The following is a 25,825-nucleotide window of genomic DNA, read 5'->3' as shown; positions in this document are numbered from 1 at the left end:
CTTTGTGGCTCCTGTGGCAGTGGGCTCCTGTGGCAGTGGAGTCTGGCAGTGGACCCACACAGTCTATGCTCCTGGGTCTGGCTTTTTTCACGGGGCACAGTATCCTCCCAGGAAAGCATCGTTGTCTTTTTTGACCCCCTGGCTACCCTCGGTGGTGTGACTGACGGGGGAAGCCGGTCTCTCGGGTCATGCTCCACCTGTCCTGGGAAGAGCAGGAAGAAGGAGGCAAGCTCCCGCGGGAGCTGCTGCTCCTGTCCGTGTGCTCAGCAGCTTTGGAGCAAGAGTTCTGAGAACTGAAGGGCGCCACATGTTATCATGGAAGGAAACACAGGTGGTTCCCAAACAGGCCTGGACACGCCTGCACCGGACTCCCCCGCCTTCCCAGGGCTACTCCAGGAAGCCTCTGGGGGCGGGGGGTGCGTCCTTGAAAACGAGCATGGCGGAGTGAGGCACGGTGAACGCACTGGCTTGTGGACAGGCGGCAGTGTTCACGAGAAAGCACGGCAGAGCTGTCCCTGGGGACGTGTGATTTGAGTGTCCTAGGTGAGTGCCGAGAGCAAACCTTAGTGTTCTCCTCCTCCCAGCTCCGACACGAATGCCTGGCAGCGCTCAGCTCTGGCTGGCCGCCCCGCAGCTCCCCTCCCCGCGTGGCTGCTACGTTGGATGGAGTGGGGAGGAGCGCTTGCTGACCGGCCTGGGATCCCTGGGTCTGGCTTCCTCCCTCTGGAGCCTTGTCAGCACCGGTGCCCCAAGGGAATGCTACTGTGTGAGCTCCCATGGCTGCAGAAGCAATCTCTACACACTCCGAGGCGGGGACAGCGCCCATCTGTCTTCTCAAGTTCTCCAACCCTGTGTAGACTCAGCTGGAAATCCTATCCGGGGCCTGAGGGGCCTGAACCAAAGCATCAGCCATGCAGGCTCCTTGGCTCCAGGAAGAGTCTGGGGGCAGTGTCAAGCTGGGGCCACCAGTGTTGGCCTCTCCTCGGCCACCAGCCTGAGAAAACTGCTTTTACACGCTGTGAGATCGGATGAGACTGGAGGCCACTGCTAGCCCAGCACTGCAGTCCCTGCCCTGTCTTCACGTGGACTGCGTGTCTGTGTCTTCTGGTTTGGACACAGCCATTGGACTTAGGGTTTACATTTACGATCATCTCAAAGTCCTTAATTACATCACATTCTCAGACTTGGGGACATGGGCTTTTCTTTCTTCTGGGGACAGGGAAGGATTTTAACCAATGAGCTCATTACAGAGCTCAGAACACGACACAAGACACAAGCAGGTCAGGAGCCTCCACGCTCTCGCTCGAGGATTCCTGATCCGTGCTGTCAGAGCTGTTCTTTGTCATGGCATCTGCTGGCGTGACTGGCCTGCAGTCCTGACCCCGGCTGTGGCGACGTGTAAGCCTTGCACACCGAAGACAGTGATGTGTGCCTTTTCCTTCTTTCAGAAGTTCCTGACCAAGATGAAATCATGGGCAGCACTGGCGAGCACGTCTTTGCCTGTGCTGGGCAGCACTGGGGGCCGTCCGGCCTTCTCTCCTGGAGCCTTGGGCAGCCTGAGCCAGCCACAGTGCCATCTGGGCAGGAGGAAAGCCCCCATGGGACTGGGGAGCAGGCCTGGCGGCCTGGCGTGCAGGCTTTCTGCGGTCCAGTCTCAGCCCCGGCTTCCTGCCCTCCTCCTTGCCACTTCTCCCGGGGCTCTGGAAGCCACCGCTGGGTCAGCCCAGTCTGGGGGCTCCGCAACCTCCAAACCACTCTGACCAGCATGACTCACACCACCAAGGTGCGTGTCCCTGCCGCACACACGCCGCTCCCAGTGGCTCGCTCCCAGCTTCACGTGCCCTGCTCCAAGCTGCCTGCCTGGCCACCACAGGCCCTGGACACCACACCACCACACCTGCCCTGTCCTCCGTCTCTGTCTGCCTCTCCCGGGGGCCACACACCGGGGGCCACGAGGCCCAGCGTCTTTGGATGACATAATGGTTAAATTTCCTCAAGTCAGAACCAGAATAGGGAAGTGGGAAGCTCTGGGTAAAGACCGTGTCATTGAGTAGTGCTGGAGACATGGAAAGCAAAATTGGTGATTTCACTGCAATGGTTCAGTGACGGTTTGTTTGTTTTTCCTGAACCAGCACAAGCACTGAAAGCGGACTGGGTCCCGAGCTTTTGGGGTCTCCACCGCAGACCCGCTGTGCCCTTGATGTGCCGCTCGCCCCTCGGGGTCCGGTCCCCTGAAACGCACGCACCGTGCCACCGACCATTCCGTGGGCTTCAGCTCTCACCCGAGTGACCTGGGATATTTGGGGCGCTCAACTGGAACCAGGGCTGCGTTTCCCCCGTGTTCGGGAGGGCGGGCAGGACGGCGCCACCCAGGCCAAGTTGTAAGAAGTGCAGGTGTTCTGGCCACCGCCGTATGCCAGGGGAAGATGGGAGGGCGGGCCTGGCCGCCAGCACGGCTGGCTGTGTGGCCGGAGGAAGCCTCACGCAGGGGCAGACTGTCTCTGGAAACCCCCAGGTCATGGGGGGAGAGCAGCCACCCACGGGAAACTTGGCTGAATGACACAATGTGTCCGTCTGTCTCAGGGATGTGAGAAGACAGAGCTTCCCGGGGGACGCCTACCCGTGGCTGCCCTTCATGTTCATTTGTTTTTTGTGTTTTCTAGTACTGGTGCTCTACCCCTTGAGCCATACCTCTACTTTCTGCTTTTCACTGTGAGATAAAAGTCTCTCAGATGTTTCTGCCCAGGCTGGCTTTGAACTGTGATCCTCAGCTCTCAGCCTCCTGGGTAGCCAGGGCCTCTAACTCCCTCCGTGTTCGCAGAGAGCCTTCTCCTTGGAGCCACTCAGACACAAGGCCGTGGTGATGACAGTGGTCCCTGGGTGTGCCCAGGGTCCAGGAACCGTGCTCCTCATGTGCAACCTGGTGGCCTGGCTTTTAGGAAGAACCAAGCCAGGCCTTCTGCCCTCCAGGGCTCCCTGGACTGGCTTACCTGAGCTCAGGCCTTTCCTTCCCCACCCAGAGAAAGGCCTCTCCTGGGAGGTCTGGTTCCCATGCTGCCTCCCCCGCCTCCCCCCTGCCAGTCCCATCTGGGGCGAAGCTGGGAAGTGGTGAGTCCGCTCATGTCAGGAAACGCGGGTTTTGTACTGCTCTCGTTACCAGTTGGGCAGCTCGGCCTTGTTCTGCTCAAACAGTCCCGCCGGCCAGGTGGCTGTTGTGAGAAAGTAAAGAAAGGCAAAAGAAAAAGGAAAATATGAGTTGGATGCTGATGTCTCACGCCTGTCATCCTAGCTACTCAGGAGGCTGAGGTCTGAGGATCACAGTTGAAGGCCAGCCCAGGCAGAAAAGTCCATGAGACTCTTTGTCTCCAGTTAGGTACCCCCAAACTGGAAGTGGAGCTATGGGTAGAGTGTTAACCTTGAGCACAAAAGCCCAGGGACAGCTCCCAGGCCCCGAGTATAAGGCCTACAACCACCACCACCAACAAAAAAACCAAAGCACAAAAGAAAAGTAAGGAGGGGCCATGCCTGTCGCGGGCAGAGGCTGCCCCGTGGCGCACCCGCCCTCTCCACAGGCTCAGCACGTGGGATAGGGGAGAAACACAGGTTTCAGCCACCTAAACACTAAAGAGCCTGGGGGTTATTTTGCGGAGGGGTAATCCCGAAGCCGTGGGTGCCAGGAGAAACCGAGGGCGGGGGGTAGTGAGGGAAGACTCCAGACAGGAGGCCAGCCGGGGGCACCTGCCTCTGCCACGTGGGCCCGGCAGGGGGAAGCGGGCGTCCTCGGCCTGTCCTGCTTGGCTCACTAGCTGCCATCACTTATTTGCATGGGTGGGTGACGGTGAAGAACGAGGAGCCCGGAAAGAGCCGAAGCTGCTAGGAAGGAAGTGACTAACTGTAAAGCCCTATGCTTCCTTTCCCCAGCGCCCCCCCCCCCCCCCCCCCCCCCCCCCGCCGCCCTGCACCCAGTTCCAGCTTGGCTGATTTGCAGTTTGTGGAACAATTCTGCCTGGAGAGGTTGTGTCCGCCGGAGGCTTTCCGTTCTGCACCGCCGGGGCCACCTGTCTGGTTTGACCTTTGCATTTCCCAGAGAGGAGACCGAGGTGTAGGTGACAATTTTCTGCTCTGGATGGTACCCCCTGCCTGGTCCCACGTGGTGCCACGCAGAGGGGCCCAGAGAGGCTGAGTTTGGAGCCAGAGGCTTAAGCCTCCCTGAGTCCCCATTTTTTACCAACTAGGGACAATCTTTTCTGTCTTAGAGAGACTGGGTGGTTTGAGAACCGGATGAGACACTGTGGAAGCAAGTGTGGTGTGGCAGAGTGAGTGCTGAGCGATCAGCGCGTCTCAGGCCGCTCAGCAAATCAGTTCTTCCCACTCGTGTTCTGTGGGAGTTCTAGAATGCAGTGCCAGCAGCCCAGGGCTTCCTCTTAGTATCCGTGAGCCCAGTGTCCAGGCCCCGCCTCCCTCCCGCTGACCCACGCATCCCAGGCAGCCAGGGAGCAGAGAGACACGACCACTGAGTGCGCCTGGCCGGCTCCCATTCAGGAAATATTTACCGAAGATCTCATGGGTAACCAAGAAGTTGTCCTGGAAGACACCGAATCTGAAGTCCAATGACTTGGACACGAAGGCCAGGTCTCTCTCATTTCCTGGGAAAGGCAGCTCCCAGGCCACCCATGCCTTACCGTGTGCAGGAAGATACTCATCAACGGGCAGCTCCCTTGTAAGTGTAGTGAGTAAACCCAAGGGCATGCGCTGCCCCCTGACATACCACGAGCCCACAGGTTGGGTGTGCAGTGCTGACTGTTGGGCACTAGGACACAGGTAGGGATTAGGGCTCTTGAACTTTGCTCAGAGCTTGTGACTCATTGGAAGAGAATTATTGATAGCACTCTAATTTTTGTCTGTGCTAAGCCCTCCACTGACTAGGGGCAAACTCATTGCAAAGGAGCTTGCACGCAGGCACAGAAAGATTTGCTATGAATTAATTGAGATTACTGGCTAAGGATGAGAGCTCCCAGCCCTCCTGCCCCCCAGAAACCCAAGTCAGAATCCTGGAGGGCTCTACATTTTTGATAATTGTCCCATTATTACTTGTAGAAAGTTTAAACATGTTCATTTAGCCACACTTGGTGGTTCATGCCTGTAATCCCAGCTGTGCAGGAGGCTGAGATCAGGAGGCTCTTTGTACTGGCTAGTTCCAGCAAAACGTTTGCAAGATTCCTCATCTCAGTAAATGAAGCTGGGCATGGTGATACGTGTGTCGTCCCAGCCATTGTGGGAAGGTGTAAAATAGAATGGCAGTCCAGGTGTGGGCAAAAAGTGGATCATTATTTCAAAAATAACCCGTGCAGAAAAGAGCTGGAGGCATAGCTCCTGATGGATCACCTGCCTAGCAAGTGTACAACAAGCAAAGAAAAACTCTGATCTGTGTTACCCCTTAGAATTTATATTGTGGGCAAACCAGTGTCTTTTGGTCATTGCCTCAGATCTGGGTCTTTCTAATCTATGTGGAGAAGAATCTCAGGACTGTTCCAAGCACATTTTTTTTGTCAGTCATGGGCTTGAACTCTGGGCCTGGGCGCTGTCCCTTGGCTCTTCAGCTCAAGACTAGCGCTCTACCACTTGAGCTACAGCGCCACTTCCGGTTTTCTCGTGATTTATTGGAGATAAGAGTTTCATGGGCTTTCTTGCTCGGGCTGGCTTTGAACCGTGATCCTCATATCTCAGCCTCCTGAGTAGCTAGGATTACAGGCATGAGCTACTGGTGCCCGGCTTCTAAGCACTTCTATTACTAATAAATACTTAAAAAATTGTAACTAATTGGAAAAATTACTGAATGTTTCATGCAATTTCCCCCCTTGCATTAATTTTTCTGTACTTTTTTATTCTGGGGAGGAGGTATCGGTTGCACATGGTTGAAATGAATGAATGATGCATTGGAAGTGAATTTTAGGACCTATATAAATATATGTACCACAAATTTTTACTTGTGGTTTTTGTAGAACAAAGAAATAGATTGGGGTAGTATTACCAACTCCTAAGTTATCATCTCAGTCCACCTTGAGCAAACAGAGCAAATGGATTCATAGAGAAACTGCTGGCAGGCAGGTGGGGCAAAGTTCGCGTCTTGGGCGCATGTAAGTTCCGCTTAATTTCTGAATGTTTCCAAGGCCTGTGCTTGCTTCTGCCTTGGTTCATCTCCTGGGAGAGATCTCACGTTGACCGAAAGGTGCTCGCTGACGTGAAAACAGCTACTATCTGTGCACAGAAACACCCACACATACACACATGCATGCACGGCTAGTATCAGACTGTGGTCAGTTGCTCTGTGCTGAGTAATGTCCCCAGCATTGTTGTCTTGTCTGTAGGATAAACTTTCCCTGTCCACCAGCCGGCAGGTGGGACTCTGGGGGCCTGGCTGAGCTCAGCGCTTTATCTGCTGGCAGGTGGGACCCTGGGGGCCTAGCTGAGCTCAGCGCTTTATCTGCCGCCCGTGCTGGCCTCCGTGTGGGGGAGGAGCTCCTTCCCCACCCAGCGCTGCTGCCTCAGTGGCCAGAGCAAGACAGGGCACCTCCCAGCTCCGGCCTACTAGTCCCGCTCAATTCCCACTCAGCCAGCCCCAGCCCTGCCACCCAGAGGCGGCCTCTGTCGTGACCTGTCAGGTGCCCGTGTGCCAGCCTTTCTCGCTCTCTGGCTGACCGTGTCTTTCTCCAGGGACAGTGGCAGCGGGGGGTGGTGGGTGTGCGGGGTGGGGGGTGCTGGCTCACAGGCGTGTAGGCCTTACCTGTGCTTTCCAAAGTGCCTGTGACACTTTGTCCTCCGACAGTCCCTCATCCCACGTCTTCTGCACTGTTTGGTAGTGTGTGTGTGTGTGTGTGTGTGTGTGTGTGTGTGTGTGTGTGTGCGTGTGTTTCATTTTGTATTTTTGTGCCAGTCCTGGGCCTCAAACTCGGGGCCTCACGCTCTCCCTCACCCTCAGCTTTCCAACCCCATGTCTGTCGCTCTGCCGTCTGAGCCGCGTCATCACTCCTGCATTTTGCTGGTTCATTGGAGAGTCTTGCAGACTTTTTTTTTTTTTTAATATTTTATTTTATTTGAGAACATACTGTACAGAGGGGTTACAATTACATGGGCAGGATAATGCGTACATTTCTTGCCAAGTATTGCAGCCTCCTCCTTTGTTTACCCTTCACCTCCCTTCCCAGCCTCCCCCCCCCAGTCCCAATCCTTCTCCCCCCCCCGGCCCCCCCCCTCCCAGTCTTGCAGACTTTTCTGCCTGGTCTGGCTTTGAGCTGTGATTCTCAGAACTCAGCTTTCAATCTGTAGCTAGGATTATAAGTCTGAGTCACCAGTACCCGCTCAGAAATCCTTTCTTCTCCCAGCCTTGGCAGGCTCCAGCACTGGTAATGCTATCTTTTGATGAACAGAAATCTTAACGAAGTCCAGTAACCTTATCTGTTCATTCCTGGTTAATAACTTCCTAAGCCCTTTCGATGACCGCTTTAGCTAGCTAGATGGGTGTGGTGACCTCTACCTGTGATCCTTGCTAATCTGGAGGTGGCTGTGAGGAGCTCACAGTCCCAATTGGCCCTAGAAAAAGCAAAACTAAAAGTGAGAGAGCGGGGGGTGGCTCAAGTGGTAGAGCACAAAGCTTCGAGTCGAGTCCCCAGTGTAGCAAGGCCCAACACGAAACCTAAGAGCACTTGGAAGATGCCTTTGCCAGGCACCCGCTCACTAAAAGCAGGACAGAAGCCTGGCACCCGCCTCCCCGGGGTATGAGCCTCCATTTTGACAAAGCTGTTCTCTCTGCAGCCAATGTGCAATATCCCGGGAGTCCGGAAGAACCACAGCCCTGGGGGAGGAGGGGGAGGAAGATGGACCCAAGACAGCCTCTGGGTACCGCAGGGGCTCCTCAGGACCAGCCGCCTCCAGACAATAGCTCTCGCTTATCCTGACCCAGAAGACAGCGGGGGCAGCCTCTGCATACCCCTCTAACCTGCCCGCATAAGCGTATGGCCCATGTCTGCGCCCCGAAGACTGAGGGGCTGCCTATAATCAATCTTTCTTTGCCCTTCACCATGTCACTGTGTTTGGCTAATGACACTCAACACCCGCAAAACCAACCCACCGACCACATACCAACCAACACCGCAAAACCAACCCACCGACCACATACCAACCAGCCCGGCAGCCCGGCCCCGCAGGACCTACTGGACACCCCGCTTTCCTCCTGGGATTTTGGCACCTGCCAGGCAGAGTGGCCCATGTGAGCAGCCCCAGTGGGGAAGCTGGGATCTAGGGCTCCGGGAGCTCCCCTAGTGGGGGCCTCTGGGCGACCGTGGGGGCCGGGGAGTTAAGCACCTCTTGCTCCCCTGGAAGGACCGGTGCTTGCCCGCGGCAGCCCTCGCCCGGGCGCTGCCCGCACTGACTGTTCCGCGTCTGTCTCTGAGAGTTCCCCGCATGCGAGGGCTGTGTGACCTTCCCTGAGAGCCACGGATGGACGGGGGCTGTGTGTCCTTCCCTGAGAGCCACGGACGGACGGACGGGGCTGTGTGTCCTTCCCTGAGAGCCACGGACAGATGGACAGGGGCTGTGTGTCCCTCCCTGAGAGCCACGGATGGACAGACGGGGCTGTGTGTCCTTCCCTGAGAGCCACGGACGGACGGGGGCTGTGTGTCCTTCCCTGAGAGCCATGGACGGACGGAGGGGGTGTGTGTCCCTCCCTGAGAGCCACGGATGGACGGACGGACGGGGCTGTGTTGCACACGTGTGACAGGACCCGCTGTCTCCATCTTGAGCATCAGCAGAGCCGACAGGACCACCATCCATCGACACGCCGAGCCCAGGATGGCTGCGCAGCCGGAGGGTAGAGGTGCGAAGCAGTGTGCAAACAGGCCGCCTCCAGGCCTCCGAGGTCGGGCCGGCCCGCGCTTCCTGGGGGCACACATTCTAGACATTCCCGCGCCATCTAAACACCTAAGCGGAGGTGAGCGTGGAATCACCTGCGCAGGCGCTCCTCTACGTATAAGCTGGCTGTGACCCTGCGGGGATAAGAAGGGCGAGGGGAGTGGTAGCGCACGCCTGTAGTCCCGGCCGGGCCGGCGGTGCCAGGGGCGCCTCCGCGGGGCGCCGCCCTCCCCGGGAGCCGGCCCGGCACGCGGGCCGCGGGGGAGAGACCGGGGCGCCCCCGCGGCCCCCCGGGAAGCCCTGCGGGAACCCCCGTCCCGCGCCGTCCCCGGGCCCCCCGCCACCTCCGCGCGCACCCGGCACCCGCGACCCCGCCGCGCCGACGGGGCGCATGCGGCCAAGTGATTTCTCGGAAAGCTGAGCGCTTCGAAGAAGGCGGACCCGGGGTCCGCGCTGATTGGACGATGCCCGCGCCCCTCCCTCGCGTCATTGGCCAGCACGGCCTTCGCTCTGCGCTCGGGGCCCGCCCCCGCCCCCGCCCCACCCTTAAAGCCGCGCGCCCTGCGCGGAGCCAGCGCGGACCGGCTCGGGCCGAGGCGCGGGGGGGGGGCGTGGGAGCGCGGGGCTGCGGGGCTGCGGGGCTGCGGGCGAGCGGCGGCGGCGGCAGGTAGGACGGCAGGGCCGGGGGTGCGGCCCGGAGGACGCCCCGTCCCTCCTCTGCTTTCAGCCTTTGGGTCTGAGCCCAGCGCGCGGCGGCTGTCCCCGACCCCAGGCCGGCTGTCCCTGTCCTTAGAGGCCAGCTGTCCCCCGAGGCTGGCTGTCCCCTGAGGCTGGCTGTCCCCTGAGGCCGGCTGTCCCCGTCCCCAGGCCAGCTGTCCCCGAGGCCGGCTGTCCCCATCCCCGAGGCCGGCTGTCCCCCGAGGCCGGCTGTCCCTGTCCCCAGGCCGACCTGTCCCCAGGCCGACCTGTCCCCAGGCCGGCTGTCCCTGTCCTTAGAGGCCGGCTGTCCCCGTCCCCAGGCCAGCTGTCCCCGAGGCCGGCTGTCCCCATCCCCGAGGCTGGCTGTCCCCGTCCCCAGGCCGACCTGTCCCCAGGCCGGCTGTCCCTGTCCTTAGAGGCCGGCTGTCCCCTGAGGCTGGCTGTCCCCTGAGGCTGGCTGTCCCCTGAGGCTGGCTGTCCCGAGGCCGGCTCTCCCCCGAGGCCGGCTGTCCCCGAGGCTGGCTGTCCCCCGAGGCCGGCTGTCCCCCGAGGCCAGCTGTGCCTGTCCCCGAGGCCACTGCGTGTGGTCACACACCTCGCCGTTCCTTCAGCGCTGGCCTGCGGGGTCTCTTAGGTCTGCACCTGCTCCGCTGGGTTTTCCCGCCGCCTGGGCCTGCCTGGCCTGATCACGGAAAGGACAGTTAAGACTTGTGGGTTGCAGGGCAGGACTGGCTTCCCCAGGTGAGCGTGTTCCGTCCCTGGATGGAACCCGGGGACTGAATGTTCCAGAATCTTAAACCCCAGCCTCCATTTAAAAACTGCGGCGAGGGTGTGGGTCCGTCCGGTGTGCCAGGCAGTGGTGTGGTTGTGAGGATTATTTGGGAGAGACCTAAGGGCCAGAATGGGCAGCAGTGGTTTTTTCTTGGTGGTGATGTTGGTCTCACTGAGAGCGGGTGGTGTGGCATGACGCCCGCTGCCCACCACACGTTCTGGCAGCTCAGGAAGCCCGGGGCAGCCTCCTCCACCTCCCTCCTGGGAATCCGGCCCAGGGCTCCCATGTAGAGATGCAGGTGAGCTGCCAGGAGGACTTGGCTGATAGAAGGTTACCTCAAAAGCAAGAGGAAGTTGTAAACATGTGACTTGTGGGTAGATTTAATTTGCTAGTGTTCAATAAATCTGTAGTGATCTCCGCCTTGAAGGTGACAGCAGGGGAAAATCAGGAGCGGCTGTCATGTGCTGAGTCCCCCTCATCCCTGCATGGCTTTTGTAGAATGGGTGATGGTGCCCCTCTGCCAGAGGCTGCCACTTGGCTCTGACGCTGAGCACTGGCTGCCTGGGGTGGCTGAGCCTCCGTGGGTTGTTGAATGAGGAAGGGCTGGGTTAGATGGTCTCTGATGTATCTTCCTGCGTTTATGTTCTGTGATTTGTGTGTCTTCACAATGCTGTTTCTCTCTACCCCCCCTTTTTTCTTCTATAAACTACCAGGACAGTTTTGGGGTGATGAGCCCCTTAGGGATCCTAGTGAGAAAGTCTTGGTTCTTTTTCTAGAATTTGCTCTTGGTGTCTGGACTGTGGCTTTATGAGGTCTTGGAGGAGGAGTGGAAGCACAGTTTCTTCCCTACCTGGCAGGTTGCAGATGCCATTCCTACCATGTGTTTCCTTGCCCCTCACATGCTGCCCAAGCCCAGGAGAGCCTGTCCCCCGGGTCCTCAGAATGGGCCGTAGCTGTTTTCAGGGGTTCCGTTTTCCTCCTTAGGCTCCTTTCCAAATCCATCCTTTCCTACTTATAACCTAACGGCCCTAGACTCTGGTTCCCTTATGGGTTCAGGTGACTCCCCCAGGGCTAGCTGGAAGCAGCTGTTGTTGGGCTCCAGGGATCCCTAGTTCCTTCACCCCCTTTTAAGCCCATAAGTGGGGTAGAAATGCTAAAATTAGCACACAGAGAGCCCCTCCCTGCAGCCCGCGTCCCTCCTCCCCGGCAGGCACCTGTGGCTGGCCAGAGTTGCTGGGTCGGGATGGGACTGCACAGGACGGTCGCTGATGGTTCTGCTTCATGCACTGGCACACTCACGGATGTGAGCGTGTTCTCGGAGACATTGTGCCTTGTCACTGCTGATTGCTTCAAACATGTCTGAAGAGGTCACAGTTGAGTGGGAAGAATAGAGATGCCTCTTTTTTTTAGTTGTTTTTTTTGTTTTGTTTTGTGGGCGTCTGTCCACGGGCTCGGGGATTTCCAGCAGTGTTCTTGTAAATGCTGGCGGTGGCTCCTTGGCTGCTGGCGGGAACGTCCAAGGATGCGTCTGGGTGTCCCAGGCCAGGCCATCTGAGATTGAGCCCCTGGGGGAGCAGAGCTGTGTAGGTTGGCTCGGGGCCGTGGCCATGTCTTGCCCTCTCCCGCTGTGCTCACGTGGTCATGAGTGCTCTGCGGCACAAGGCGACCGCACTGGTTCCTTGGGGGTCTTCTATGGTGCGACCCGTGGCAGGTGTGCCAGGTGCGTACCGCTGCTGTGCGGGTAGGGGAGTGATCGGCACGGGTGCCCGGCTGGGATGGGACTCGCTTTGTCACTGTTCCAGCAGGGGTGAACAGCCTGGGGATCTCGGGTGGGTGGGGAAGATGGAGGTGTTCTTTCTCAGTGGCACGTCCGTGGTATTCTGTTTGGGCACACCAGCCCCTGGGCATCAGGCATGGGGCTGGCTCTTACAGTGATGGTGCTGCCTGTGTAAAAGTGACTTTTCAATGTGACCCCGTTCTGAGTGGCTGTGGTTATCTGGCTGGGAGGCCTGGGGAAAGCCGGCTCGGGTGTGTGTGTGTGTGGGGGGGCAGGATCATCTCTCCCTGGCAGGTGGCCTAGGTTTCCTGGGACTACGGAATGTCCCCAAGCCAACCCCTCTGTCCTGAAGCTCCCACACCCCGGTGGCTGGTTTGCTCTGACTCACGGAGATTCATTGCCTTTTTCTCTCCAAGCATGTGTGACCGCAACGGCGGCCGGCGGCTCCGGCAGTGGCTGATCGAACAGATCGACAGCTCCATGTATCCAGGGCTGATTTGGGAAAATGATGAGAAAAGCATGTTTCGGATCCCTTGGAAGCACGCCGGCAAGCAGGATTATAACCAGGAGGTGGATGCCTCCATCTTCAAGGTGAAAACCCAGAGCTCCCCCCTCGCCCCCAACATCCCAGTGTGGACCCCTCCCAGTGGTCCCCCACCGATCCGATGCCCCAGCGGCATAGGCTAGGTGACTGCGTCTGTTCTGCTGTTTAATCCCTGTGGGGCCTGTTGTAACAGGAGGCGGGGTATGGGGGGCCTCCGGCCCTGCCTGCTCTGCCTGCTTCTCCACTGAGCCCTGTGCTGGCGGGGGGTGCAGCGTGGTCACCAGGGGGGACTCTGGTCTTCCTTCTTTCACAGCTGTGACTTCTGCCTGCGGTGGTAGGTTTTGCTGGAAGGGTGCAGTGCACCCATATTCACTTGTGGCAGGGTGCTGGGGTGTGTTGAGCGTGCAGCCAGTGTCCGGCATTAACCTCTTCTCCCTTGAGAGAAAGAACTGCCCCTCCCCCTGCTCGCCCGGCGCCTCAGCTTCTCCACTGGTGTAGTGATGGCCGGCATGGACTGATGGAAGTTTCTGCACCAGGCCTGACACATACCTGCTGTTCTGTTTCCCTGAATGCTATTCTATGTGGTTGGTGCCACTCCCTTCTCATTCTGTAAGGACGCCACGAGGCTTGCCCAGGGTGGTGTGGGTCAGCATGGAGCCAGCATGCAAACATGCCCCCCACTGGGAGCCCAGCTCCTACCCTCCAACTCCAGGGCGGTGGGGGCCGCCATGCTCCCCATGGGTATTTTGTGGCAGACCTGGCTTCTACCTGTGACTCGCCACCAGCAACTCCCCTGTCCCTAATGGCCAAGACCCCCCTGGGGCGCCAACTTTGAGAACCCCACTTGGAGCTGAGCATAGCCAGGACTGCCGAGTGCGGGCTGCTGGTGGAGCACCAGGGAACTGGGAGCTGGAGCCCAGGCATGCGTGCATGTGTGTGCATGCGTGCGCATGTGTGTGTGTGCACGCATGCACGCAGCTTCTCCATGCTGCCTGTGCTCCCAGTAAGGAAATCAGGCCCCAGATTTACGCATCTTGTGCAATGCTCTTCATGGCCGTTTCAACAACGTTGATTCCCGATGTTTCCGTGGGTTACGCAGTCACTTGATGTGGCAATCTGAAGTGAGTCCACAATCTCAGTGGGAATGGGGGCAGGCGGGCACGCGGGAGGCCAGCAGAGGGGTGACGGGTGAAGACAGGGCGCACAGCGAGGCAGGGATTCGGCTGGTGCTTTTTGGAGCTGTGCTGTGCGGCACACTTGCTTGTTGGGGTCCTCTGGTAGGAGCATCTCTGCACTCCATTAAGTGAGCATCTTTGCTGTTGGAAGAGGTCAGCAGAGAGCTTGGGCAGACAGAGCTGTGTTGGGCATCTTCTGTTTGCATAGAGAACCAGCTTTCCTGGTACATTCAAAGCAAAGGCTTGCAAACACGAAGGGCTGGATTGTGGCTCCGGGGTGGACACTGCCAGCAAGTCACAGGGCTTCATGCATCCCCAGCATGGAAACAGCTAAAGAAGAAACAAAAAAGGCATCTGAAACCAGGGACCAGTGGCTCACACTTATAATCCTAGCTACTCAGCAGGCGGAGATCTGAGCATCGAGCTTTAGAGCCAGTGCAGTCAGGAAAGTCTGTGAGACTCTTGTATCCAGTTAACCAGCAAGAGGCTGGAACTGGAGGCATGACTCCAGTGGCACAGTACCAGCTTTGAATGAAAAGGCTGAGTGAGAGTGGAAGGCCCTGAATTCAAGACTCAGTACTGGCAAAAGATCCCCCAGCCAGCCAACCAGCCAGCCAGCCAGGCATTTGCTTTCCTACCTGCAGTCAGTGGGTGGTAAAATCTTCTTAGACCAGTCTGTCCTCCCCCGGGTTCATGTGCCGCGGTCATATGAGCCGTTGAGTCATACTGGCCGTCAGCGTGCTGGTGAAGGCCTCCGATCAGCTCACATCTATTTCCAAAGAAGCATTTGCCTCCTTTCTCTGAGGGCTAGGGGAGAAGAGGGTCATGTCAAGTGTGACCTGTGATCCACGGGGCCCTTGCTGAGCAGCGTCCCCCATCACCCGCTACTCAGAGCTCACACAGGGTGTGGGGCTCTATGCTCATCAGGCCTGGAAGGGCAAATAGAAGTTGGTGTTTATTTTATTATTTTGTGGTTAGTTAGCAGTAATGGGGTTTGAACTCAGAGCCTTGTGCTTATCTGGCAAGCATTGTATTGCTTCAGCCATGCCTCCAGCCCTTTCAGTTCTAATTAATTTTGAGATTGGGTTTCAGCTGTCCCCCCCCCCCCCCCTTGCCGGCTGCCTGAGTCAGAATCCTGCTGTTTACATGGAGCTGGAATGACAGCCACTTGTGATGATGCCCAGCTTTTTATTGTTTGAGATGGGGTCTTGAACACATTATTTTGCCCATGCCAGCCCAGAACTGCCATCCTCCCAATTTCCACCTCGAATGTGGATGTGGCTAGGATTATAGGGATGTGCCATCCTGTCCAGCCAGCCCATGGGGCCTGGCGTGTGGGATGGGAGCCTCACGTGAGCATGGCAGGCTGTCAGACAGCTCTGCTCTGGCGTGCACCAGATGATGGTGATGCCTGTCAAGGTCAGGTCAGAGTCTGGGTGACCCAGTGGTCCTGTCTACAGACATCCAGAGAGTGCTGCTGCTGTGGGTGTGCTGTCAGCACCCCGCCGGGGAATGGACCAAGCATTGAAATGCTGAGGTGGAGAAACCCTGATTTAAGATCGTGAAAGGCAGCCTTGGAATCCCAGCTACTCAGAATGGAAAGTAGGAGGAGAGAGTTCAAGGCCAACCTGGGCTACAGAATGAAATAAGAAGAAAGGGGGTAGGGGTGTGGCTGGAGTGCGGGGTTCTTATCTAGCACGTTCAGAGACCCTGAGTGCAAGTCTTAGGCAGTTACTCTTTAACTAGATGTGATTTGTTCGTGTGTGTCTGTGTATATAGGCGCATATGTATGTATATATTTGCAGCAACAACAATAACAGCAACGCACACATCAGTTCAGTTAATAGGGACTGTTTTCCTGGCGTGGCGTTTCTATCTGCACTGGGAAGGAAATGACCGCTTATACACACTGATAGGAATGTTCTTTCAGTTTCTTTTCCCTGAGCATAGATGCCAAGTTTGGCATCAACGGAGTAGAGCAATGTCCTGGGACTATAAATGTTCATTTTGAGGAAAAAAGAAGGCAGGCTCTGTGGAGAGAGGTGACTTGCGGGGTGGGGTGGGGGATCGGAGACACAGGCAGGCCCGGGGCCCAGGTGAACTTCGGGGCGTGGCCCAGCGCTGAGGGTTGGGTGGGCATCACATCAGCCCAGGCCCAGTCTTGAAGGGAGTACAGAGGGGCCACGGGTGATCACCTAATCCGTGGGTCTCCACTAGACTATGTCCATTTGTAGGTTTTATTTTTAAATTCTTGTCCCCTTCTCTATGAGATCTAGCTTTGAATTTCTTGTCCTAGCTCAAAGTCTGAGGTCTGGAGAGGTCAACACACAGAGCTGTTAAGAAAAAAAAAAAAAGAAAGAAAAAGAAAAGGCAGCCGTGGAGGGAAAATGTTTCCCTGTGTCTTAATAGGACTTTGGGGGTAGGAGGGCAAAGCCAAAATTGGGTAAAAATGCAAAACAAAATTTCCTTTGTAAGGGAGCAGGGCAGTGGGTGACCACATTTAGGCTTTTTTTTTTTTTTAATGTTCCCTTTTCATGCTAAATTTTAGCTACCAGTTGACTTGAAAAAGCCAAAGCCTTTCTCTCGAAGTGCTGGTGTAACCATGCACGACTTCCTCCCAGAGGGTCACCAGCCCAGCCTCAGCCAGGGAAGGAGCCTGGCAAGGCCCGGCCAAGGGCCTGCACGGGGGGAACCTTGTGCTTGGGTTCAGATTCCCGCTCAATGGGGTGGCCTTGGGGACCCCTGGCCCTGCCGGCCGGCTGGCCGGGGTCCTGTTCACATCTGGCAGAGAAAGTGAGGTCCCCTGAGTCACGGCTTTGAGCGAGAGCTGGCGGTCTGTGTGGCTCAGAGGAGGGGACAGCCTGCTGCCCCCTGGTCCTGGGGTGTGTGGGCAAGGTGGTTATGTGCGCTGATGCGCATCTTTCTTCCAGGCCTGGGCGGTGTTTAAAGGGAAATTTAAAGAAGGTGACAAAGCCGAACCAGCCACTTGGAAGACCAGGCTGCGCTGTGCTTTGAACAAGAGCCCAGATTTTGAGGAAGTGACGGACCGGTCTCAGCTGGACATTTCCGAGCCCTACAAAGTGTATCGAATCGTCCCTGAGGAGGAGCAGAAATGTAACTACCTTCCCGAGCCTGCCCCTGTCTGCCATACTTGTGGGAGCTTAGCCTGGGAGGGGAGTGTGTGCCCCCCCTGGGGCCTGGGGCCTGGGGCCACCACTCCCGGGGTTGGGGTGCACCGTTTTAGTTACACCGAGTTGTTCTCTCTGTTGTATGGGCAGAGACGGAGGCCTTTTGCTGCTGATCTCGCCCACCACCTGCTGTGGGCCGCCTGGGGCAGGGCAGGCCCAGGGGCTGGGTGGAGGGCTGGCTGGGGCACAAGAGGCAGGTCTTCTGCTACCTCCACTTGCAGAGCAGGCTGGGGGAAATCTGGCGGGTGAGGAAGGGACGGAGCCTAAGGTGGAAGGAAGAGCTCGCAGGGTTACAGCAGAGGGGGCACGTCTGGCCGCACCGCTGGGGTGGGCATGCGTCTCCGCGTGTTGCTCGGCCTCTGCTGGATTGGGAACTCCGGGATGAGGTCTTTTCCAGCTCTGAAAAACCCCAAAAGCATTTGAGAGGGGATTAAAGCAGAGATAACAAAGAGCTGCCACAGCCCCCCCCGCCCCCACTCCCTGCACCCCGGCCAGACAGCAGGAAGCTATCAGCTTGTATCAAGCTCAGTTCTGGCCTCAGAATCCTTCACAAGGGAGAATCCAAGCTGTTGAGCGGAGCTGGCTCACGAAAGACGGTGGGATCTGCCACCACGGGGGTAGAGTATTCTTTTGAAAGAAAAACATCTCTGTTTTGTGGAGACAGGGTGTCACTGTGCGGTCCAGGCTGCTCTTGAGCTCACGATCTTCCCTCAGAGGCTGAGGTGGGAGGACCGAGGCTGAGCCTGGCTTGGGCTACACGTAAAGAGACCTTGACTTAAAAACCAGACATCCCCCCACAAAGGCAGGAAGCTGAGCCAGCGGATGGGTGTCTGGTCCCAGCAGCACGGTGCGGCTTGGCGTTCTCTTTCCTCCTGGTCAGCCACCGCAGATGACCCTTAACCTGACCGACTCAGCCCGTGAGCTAGTGCATCAGCACCGCGGCCTTCCCCAGGAATCAGGCGGCCCTCGGGGTGCAGTTGGCACTCCAGGTGGCTCTGAAGGGCCACGCGTCATCACTCTGCCTCATTCCCCAGCTTCGGACAGTGTTCTTCACGTGAAGTGAAGTGGGCAGGAAGTGGCTCCTGCCGCTTCCTGATTCCCACAGGCTCAGCCAGGTGTGGCCCGGCAGGTGACCCTAAGTTGTTTCTCGCCTGGGCTGGGGCTGGCGTGGCCTGTGGAGTGGAGGATAAGAAAGGGGAGAGCTGCAGCTGCTCAGGGGCAGAGATGCTTCATTTGCATCATGTCAGAGGGGCCCCTTGCTCTGTAGTTGAGCGGTGTGCAAGTGGTTCTGGGGCTGCCCACCTGTCCCCTGGCCCCTCAGCAGCTTCAGGGTGAAGCCCCGGGTCAGTCAAGGTGGTGTGTGTGTGTGTGTGTGTGTGTGTTGAGGAGTGGTCTATAGTCCCTGGGATGATGCTGTAACACTCCTGTAACCCAGGGAGGTTTCTCAGATATCTGGCTGAGGTTGGGAAGACTGAGACCAGTCCCCAGTGTTGGCTGTGTGAACCTGGGGCTCCATTTAGGCAGTTGCTAATTGAGGCTGGTTAATGGGGCGTCAGTGGGTCTTTATGGTGTGTGTGTATGGCGGGGAGAGGGAGGTGCACAGATACACATGTATATTTGGAAAGGCCAAAAACAGATTTCCTGCTAACTGGTTTTCAAAAAAAATACAAAAACCCAACATGCCAACGCGTTTTGCCAGGAACTCTGGGTATTTGCAGAGGCCCCGGCTTGTAAATTTAGTGTCTGGATGGTAAACTGTAAACCCCTGGTGTAAAATGTGTCTGATCTTTGCATGGGAGGAAGAGACTCCGGGCTGTCTTATTCTCCTTTAAGAGTACTATGCTTACCCTGCCTCCAGCAACTTCTCCCTTTGAGCTTTGCTGACTAAATGACTGAGGCATGGGAAAACAAGTCTGTGTCTTTCCCAAGTGTTCAGGCAGCTGCTGGCCCAAACCAGCGTGGACATTCACCAACACTTACTGTCTTAACTCAGCACTTCGCAGAATCTGCCTGGGAGTGAGGCCTTGTGGGTCACGTGGCCGTGTCCGTCTGGTTTTCCCTAGGCAAGCTGGGCTTGGTGCCTCCGAGCTGTGTGAGTGAAGTTCCGGAGATGGAGTGTGGTCGCTCCGACATGGAGGAGCTCATCAAGGAGGTGCGTGGAGGGGGTTCCCGGTCTGCCAGGCCTGTGGCAGCCTGTGAGACCCCCTCCCACAGAGGGGGCCCCTGCAGGTCACACCCCTTCTCTGTCCCGAGGGCAGCATCTGGGCTGCCTCTACCTCTGTTTCCTCAAGCTCCAAACATTCCCTGATAGTTGAGCCTTTGAGTGGTGATCCTGTGGTCTTTAAAAACCCACCCCTGCCTTCCTAAGCGGGCAGTGCCCCACACGAACTGCTGGATGGTGGGTTTGTAATCAGTGTCTTTCAGAGTGCAAAGCCAAGTTTAACTTGTGCACATGTGTGTTTGCGTGAGAGTGTGGGCATGGGTGTGCTGCATGTGAATGTGCACGTGTGTACCTGTGTGTGTGTGTGTGTGTGTGTGTGTAAGGAATTGAACTGCTTGTAAGGCAGGCATGTACTTTCTACCCTAGCTTATTTTCAGGGTAGCGTCTCACTCTATGTCCAAGCCAGCCTGGACTGAGGTCTTCTATTTGTTTGTCACACACCACTGGTTGAGATAGAGTCTCTCAAGCTTTCATGCTGGGGCTGGCCTTGAACCACTGCCCCAATCTCAACTTCCCAAGTGGCTCAGACAGTGAGCTTCAGCTACAGTTCACAGCTCAGCCGTCACTTTTGTGTCACAAGACAGAGGTGGCCGTGTGGCTTTCATTGTCCGCTGACTGTCCAGCTTTATAAACGCCAGGTCCCCGAGCTGCAGGCTCAGTGGCTGAGGGACCCTCCTCTCCCGCAGCCCCCCGTGGACGAGTACATGGGGGTGATCAAGAGGAGCCCCTCCCCTCTGGAGGCCTGCAGGAGCCAGCTCCTTCCAGACTGGTGGGCGCAGCAGGCTGGCGCAGGTGAGGAGGCGGAACCCCGTGGGGCATCGCGGGGCCTCATAGCCGCTGGGGACGGGGTCGGGGCACTGGGACCTTCGCGGCCCAGGTCCTGGGGAAGGTAGCTGAGCCTCGAGCGGTGACAACACCCAGCCGTGCCTTCCCCCCACAGAGCAGCCCGGCAGAGCCTTGCTTGCAGGGGAGGGACAGCCTGCGGCTCTCCCGGAACCCCGGGGCGCCCAGGGGAGGGGTCAGGTGATACCCCCGTGACCAGAGGGAGCTGGCGGCTCTCAGCCTCTCCGGGCTGCCCTGGGCTCCCTGGAAGGTTGGCTAGTTTGTCCTCTGAACCCCAAGGCTTCTGTAGTGGAGGGGAATGCTCAGGGCCTCAGTATCCTCAAAAGGCAGAGACATGAGGACCTGCCACAGGGGCACCCGTCTGCTCGCGGAGGATGCCACCCAAGGAGCCTGGGCTTGCGGCCGTGCGGTGTGAGCACCTGTGTCTCCTTCCTCTGCCTCTTCCCCATTGTGCCGGGGCAGCCTGGGGCGGTGGCTGCCCCGCGGGGCCTCGGAGGTTTCCAGGCTGTGGGTGGGTTGCAGTGTGGTGTGTGGCGCCTACGCAGGCCAGAGGGACGGCTCGGGGAGACTGGAGGCAGGCACTTGGGGCCGGGCCCTGGGGACGGAAGGACACGCGGCCTTGAGGGGTCTGGTGCACAGACAGAACCCCACAGCATAGAGGAAGTCCCCTGCACTCTGGCTTGGCCAGGGCCTGGGTTTCTGCATTTATGCAACAACGGGTCACCAGGCTGGAGGGAAAACGCTGAATTCAGCAGAAGCCAGGGCGGCCCGCCCCGGGGGGCGCTGGTTCCGGGTCTCCAGAGGAGGGGTCTGGCCCGCTCCCTGGGGGCACCGGCACACATGTGGTCTCGTGGGAGGCCGGGCCTCTCCCTTGGCTTCAGTTGGCTTTGGTGTCCCCACAGGCCTGCCGCTGCTCACCGGGTACGCCGCCTTTGACACACACCATCCAGGTACGGGCGCCAGGGGCACAGCTCCGCTGCAAACAGTCTGACTGTCCGGCAGGGGTGGGGGCCCGGGGGCAGGGCTTCGAGGACAGGTTTCCCGCTTGCTGTGTGGGTTGAGACCAGCCGGTGGCCCGGCCTTCCCATATGGCACTGTAGACTGCCCCCCGCTGGTGTGGTGTGGGGCCTGCGCGAGGCGTGGGCCGGGGCTCCCCACAGCTCTGTCCTAGCCGCATTCTGCCTGGAAGATGGTTGTAGCCATTCGTAAACTACAGCACAGGTCCCGACAGGTGCCAGGCAGCTGGCGGAGCTCTTGACGTGGGCTCTGCAGACCAGGGGCCGCGGTTGGTATCTGGGGGTCTCCCTCACATGGCCCACGCTTTGTCCTGCTCCTGCCTTCTGATCACCACTCACGCACTGCTTGTGTGCACCAGGCACAAAGCAGGCTCAGGCGTCCGGCAGCTCCTCTGGGCGGGTTCCTCCGCCACCTCTGCCCTGCTGGTGAGAAGCAGATGCAGACCCGTCTCACCACTGGGAGGCGGCAGAGCTGGGACTCTACCTCAGGGCCTGGCCCTGAAGTCTGTGCCTGGGCGGGTGGGCTCCTGGGCGGGCAGCTTTGCCCGACTGTCACCTGGGAAGCGTGGCCGGTGTCCCCAGCCCCTCCTGCTGGCACCTCCTGGAGCCTGAGGTGTCCACAGGGCACTGAGATGGTCCTGCCCGAGTGTCACGTTGCCACCCCGGGATGCTGCGTGGTCACCGGGCTGACCAGTGTGGGTGCCAGGGTGAAGCCCCCAGAAATGGGGCAAAGGGCACGGCGGTGCGACTCGCCCAGGCTACTCACGTGTTGGGAACAAAGTCTGGAAATGGTTCTGGGTGCAGGGAGGGAGTGTGCAGGGCGGCTGGGTGTGGCAGGTGATGCACACTTGGTGTGGTGGGGACGCAGCTCACAGCCTGGTCCGGAAGGGACCCTGGACTGGTCTGCGGTGTCCGGTGCCGTGCAGGAGCCCCAGGCGCTCCAGGCCCAGGTCAGTGGGGTTCTTTAAAGACCACATGATGCCCCCAGCATTCCCCACCTGGATGCCTCCTAAGGAATCCAGTCTTGTGCACCCCGCCGCCAGCACGCTGTCAGCCAGAGGGCATCTGGATTCCCTAGCCCTGCCCCATCCTAACAGAAGCCCGCAGGGTGCCCCAGGAGAGGCGGTACGCCCAGGGGTGCTCGAGGAAAGGCCAGAGCTCTAGCCAGACGGCCAGGGCGGCGCCTCTTCCCTGGTGGGCCCCCTCTTGCCCTTCCCTCCACTCCGTCCCTGCTCCTCTCCTCTCACCTCTCCTCCCCGCTCCCCTCTCCCCTCGCCCCTGCAGCCTTCTCGCAGATGGTGATCAGCTTCTACTACGGAGGCAAGCTGGTGGGCCAGACCACCACCACCTGCCCCGAGGGCTGCCGCCTGTCCCTGCCCCAGCCGGGGCCAGCCCGGCAGTGCGGGCCCGAGGGCCTGGAGCTGGTGCGCTTCCCGCCGGCCGACGCCGTCCCCAGTGAGCGGCAGCGGCAGGTGACAAGGAAGCTGTTCGGGCACCTGGAGCGGGGCGTGCTGCTGCACAGCGGCCGGCGGGGCGTGTTCGTCAAGCGGCTGTGCCAGGGCCGCGTGTTCTACAGCGGCAACGCCGTGGTGTGCCCGGGCCGGCCCAACAAGCTGGAGCGCGACGAGGTCGTGCAGGTCTTCGACACCAGCCAGTTCTTCCGAGGTCCGTGATGCGCCACCCTCCCACCCACCCCAGAGACCGTGCCCCCCACCCTGCTGCCGAGCCGGGGAGGGGGGGCTGCGCCTTCGCTTCCCGCGTGTAGACAGGAAAACAGAATGAGCACCTTCTCCCTGGGCTGGGAACTGCAGCACCGCCAGGCTCTGCACACAGCCCCTGGCCCCGGCCTGGGCCTCAAGTCCAGCCCCATAGGGCGCCCCCGGCAGCTCCAGCAGATGCGCCCATGCCACCCATGGTGCCCTGCTGTGCTGCCGCAGCCGCAGCTGACTCCCCGCCCGCCCTCTCCCTGCAGCCCAGAGGCGTGTTGGGTCTCTGCTGCCACCTGGCTGGCAAAGAACTGCAGGGAGGAGAGAAGGGGTTGGGAGGGCGGCTGGTGGGGGAGGGGGCGCCTTCAGGGCGGCAGATGACATAAATCCCCTGTCTGAGGGAGACGCAGGGAGTGGGAATGCAGGAGCTGTGTCCTCAGAGAGGTGTTCACACCCAGGCACCGGAGAAACTGACTGCAGTGCAGACGGCATGGTGCACTCCGTCTCCCAGCGTTCGGGAGGCTGGGGCAGGAGGAGCAAGCCGTGTCCAGCCCTGCCTGGCCTGGGCCTCCCCGCCCTCCCCCCCAGGCCCAGCATCCTGTGGCCTCATCAACCCCCCCCCCCCTGCAGAGCTGCAGCAGTTCTATGCCAGCCAGAGCCGCCTGCCCGACAGCAGAGTGGTGCTGTGCTTCGGGGAAGAGTTTCCAGACATGGCCCCCGTGCGCTCCAAGCTCATCCTGGTGCAGGTGAGGCCCGTGCAGGGGCAGCTCCCGCTCTCACCCAGGCCTCCCGGGCTCATGTCAGGTCCTGAGAAGAGGCTACAGGGCGGGCGATCCCACGGGTGCGCAGGTGTCCTGGGAGGAGAGCCGGGTCCTGCCACCTCTGAATGTCTTCTCGTGCTCCGGCTCTTGTGATCATGTGTGCATGTGCAAGCATGCACCTGCGTTTCCCCCCTCCCCCCTCCCTTGCTTCCTCGCTCCTTTCCATCTCTTCTCCCATCCCATTCCCCCTTCCTTTCCCCACCCTTCCTTTCTTCTTTGCAGTCCAAGCATTTTCTCCAGAAAGATTCCATCTGTTCCGGTGCTTTAAGGGCCGAGAGACAGACGAGGCCATTTCGAGCCCTTGTGTAGCAGGGAAAGGGGTTCCCGGAAGGCGGAGTGGGCCCGGGGAGGACATGGCTGGCAGCACGGGCAGCCTGGCTCTTCACGTGACTCAAGGCTGCTAGGCAGCCTTGGGCTGGGGGATGGGAGTCCAGTGGGGGGCAGAGAGGGTCTCCCCACTCCCTGACCTCCGCCCCCGACCTGTGCATGCCACGTAGGTGGAGCAGCTCTACGTCCGGCAGCTGGTGGAGGAAGCGGGGAAGAGCTGCGTTGCGGGCCCCACCATGCAGGTCCTCGAGGAGCCCCAGCCTGACCAAACCTTCCGGATGTTCCCGGATATCTGCGCCTCACACCAGAGACCTTTTTTCAGAGAGAACCAGCAGATCACTGTGTAGGAGCCTCTCCTGGGAGCCCCGCCGTGTCTGCGGCTCGCAGTGGAGGATGCCGGTGGTCGTGGACATCAGCCCTCGACCTGAGGGCACTTCTCCGCTCTTAATTTAGTGAGGGCACCTGCTGATCCATCCGTGGCCAGCACAGGGGCCACACGAAGTTCTGCTGTTGAGACGGGAATGCTGGGAGCCTGTGCCGGACGGTGTGGAGACCGTGACCGTAACCACCAGTGACCAGAATGTTTATTTTCTGCATTTTTAAAAAATCACTAGCTGATACGATCTCCTTTGCATCTTGTGCCTATCGAACACCTGGTCTGTCATTCTCACTGGCCAGAGGACAGCTGCTTTTCGGTAAAGGAATGTGGAGTTGAAATTGATTTGAGAGCCGCTGCTTTTGTGTTTATCTCTGGTTAGAGGTAGAGACGGATGATTCATTCGGGGCATCATTCTCCCTTTAGGCGTTTGAGTAAGGTCTCAGAGCATCTAGAGCGTGGGGGGCCGCGCCGGTGGCTTGTGAGGCGGTATCTGCTCCCCCCAGACTCAGTGCAGGGCAGCGTGATCCTGGCGGCGCCAGTGCGTTCACGCTGCCACGGGACCAGACTTTTCCTTTGGGGCTTTCTTTCAGGAAATAGAAAAATGTTTATTTTTAAATTTCTGTCACAAAATGGCTCCAGAGCTCTCTTTTTTCTTTATGATAAATGATTTTGGTCTATTTTTAAAAATATTTGTATTTTTGTCTTATTTTGTAGGATCTACTGTAAATTGCTTTGTTTTTTTGTCTTGTTTTGATTTTGTAAAGCCAGAGGTGTCAGCCTCAAGTGTAGAGAGCAGTGTAAGGGCTGTGGGCCTGGCTCAGTGACAGAGCACCTGCCTAGCCATCCAGGGCTCTGAGTTTAAACCCCAATACCAACGGGACAAACCAAACCCAAAGCAAATGTGATTGTCCAGGCATCTTGATTGGGCTGCCTGTCCTCAGCTGGTCTTGTTGTGTTGGGGTGTGGTCACATGGGGGGGTATCTCATCTGGATCTCATCTGTGCCTTGTTCCTGGAAGTCGAGGTTCACACCCAGTTCTGTGTTCCAAAGCAGCACACAACCCCAACAGCAGTCCTTGCTCTGGCCCCAGAGGACCCTTGCTGACAGGCCTTCCTGTTCACGGGGATTGGGGATGGAGATGCGCAGTGGAAGCCGGGGCAGAGCGGGCAGCTCACCTCCCCTCAACACCTCCGTCTGCCCTCAAAGCACTCTCCAACTTGAAAATCACGTTCAGCCGACACTTGAACATAGTTTCTAAGAATGGTTAGCTCAAGGGCCTCTTAGACTTGCGTGTCCTGTGTGTTCCTTCTCGGGGGAGCAGCCTGTCCCTGTTATGGTGGAGCTGGCATGGCCAAGGGCCTGGGGGTGGGGAGACAGACAGATGCCCCAGTGAGTCCTCCACGGTGGAGGCTCCGGGCAGATGGAGGCTGTAGGGAGGGTGCTCTTCAGT

At 58.6% G+C, this 25,825-nt stretch overlaps 1 protein-coding gene across 2 annotated transcripts; it reads left to right on the top strand.

Annotated features, from left to right (window-relative positions):
• The first annotated feature begins 9,544 nt into the window (after nucleotides 1-9,544).
• On the top strand, nucleotides 9,545-24,717 carry Irf8 (interferon regulatory factor 8). Of its 2 annotated transcripts, none has more exons than XM_042671445.1 (9): nucleotides 9,545-9,574; nucleotides 12,572-12,746; nucleotides 16,805-16,988; nucleotides 19,126-19,214; nucleotides 19,970-20,075; nucleotides 21,029-21,076; nucleotides 22,427-22,807; nucleotides 23,479-23,594; nucleotides 24,167-24,717. In XM_042671445.1, the coding sequence occupies exons 2-9, from the start codon at nucleotides 12,573-12,575 to the stop codon at nucleotides 24,341-24,343; spliced, it is 1,275 nt and encodes a 424-aa protein (XP_042527379.1). In that variant the 5' UTR covers nucleotides 9,545-9,574; nucleotide 12,572; the 3' UTR covers nucleotides 24,344-24,717. The 2 variants fall into 2 exon arrangements, with proteins under 2 accessions (XP_042527379.1, XP_042527378.1); XM_042671444.1 differs by lacking the exon at nucleotides 9,545-9,574 and adding an exon at nucleotides 12,080-12,098.
• The last annotated feature ends 1,108 nt before the right edge of the window (nucleotides 24,718-25,825 follow it).

Source organism: Dipodomys spectabilis, unplaced genomic scaffold (assembly GCF_019054845.1).
Source record: "Dipodomys spectabilis isolate Male_0828 unplaced genomic scaffold, ASM1905484v1 ptg000628l, whole genome shotgun sequence".
In the NCBI taxonomy this organism is placed as follows: domain Eukaryota; kingdom Metazoa; phylum Chordata; class Mammalia; order Rodentia; family Heteromyidae; genus Dipodomys; species Dipodomys spectabilis.
Note: the sequence above shows the minus strand (reverse complement) of the source record. Positions and strands in the feature narration are given on the sequence as shown.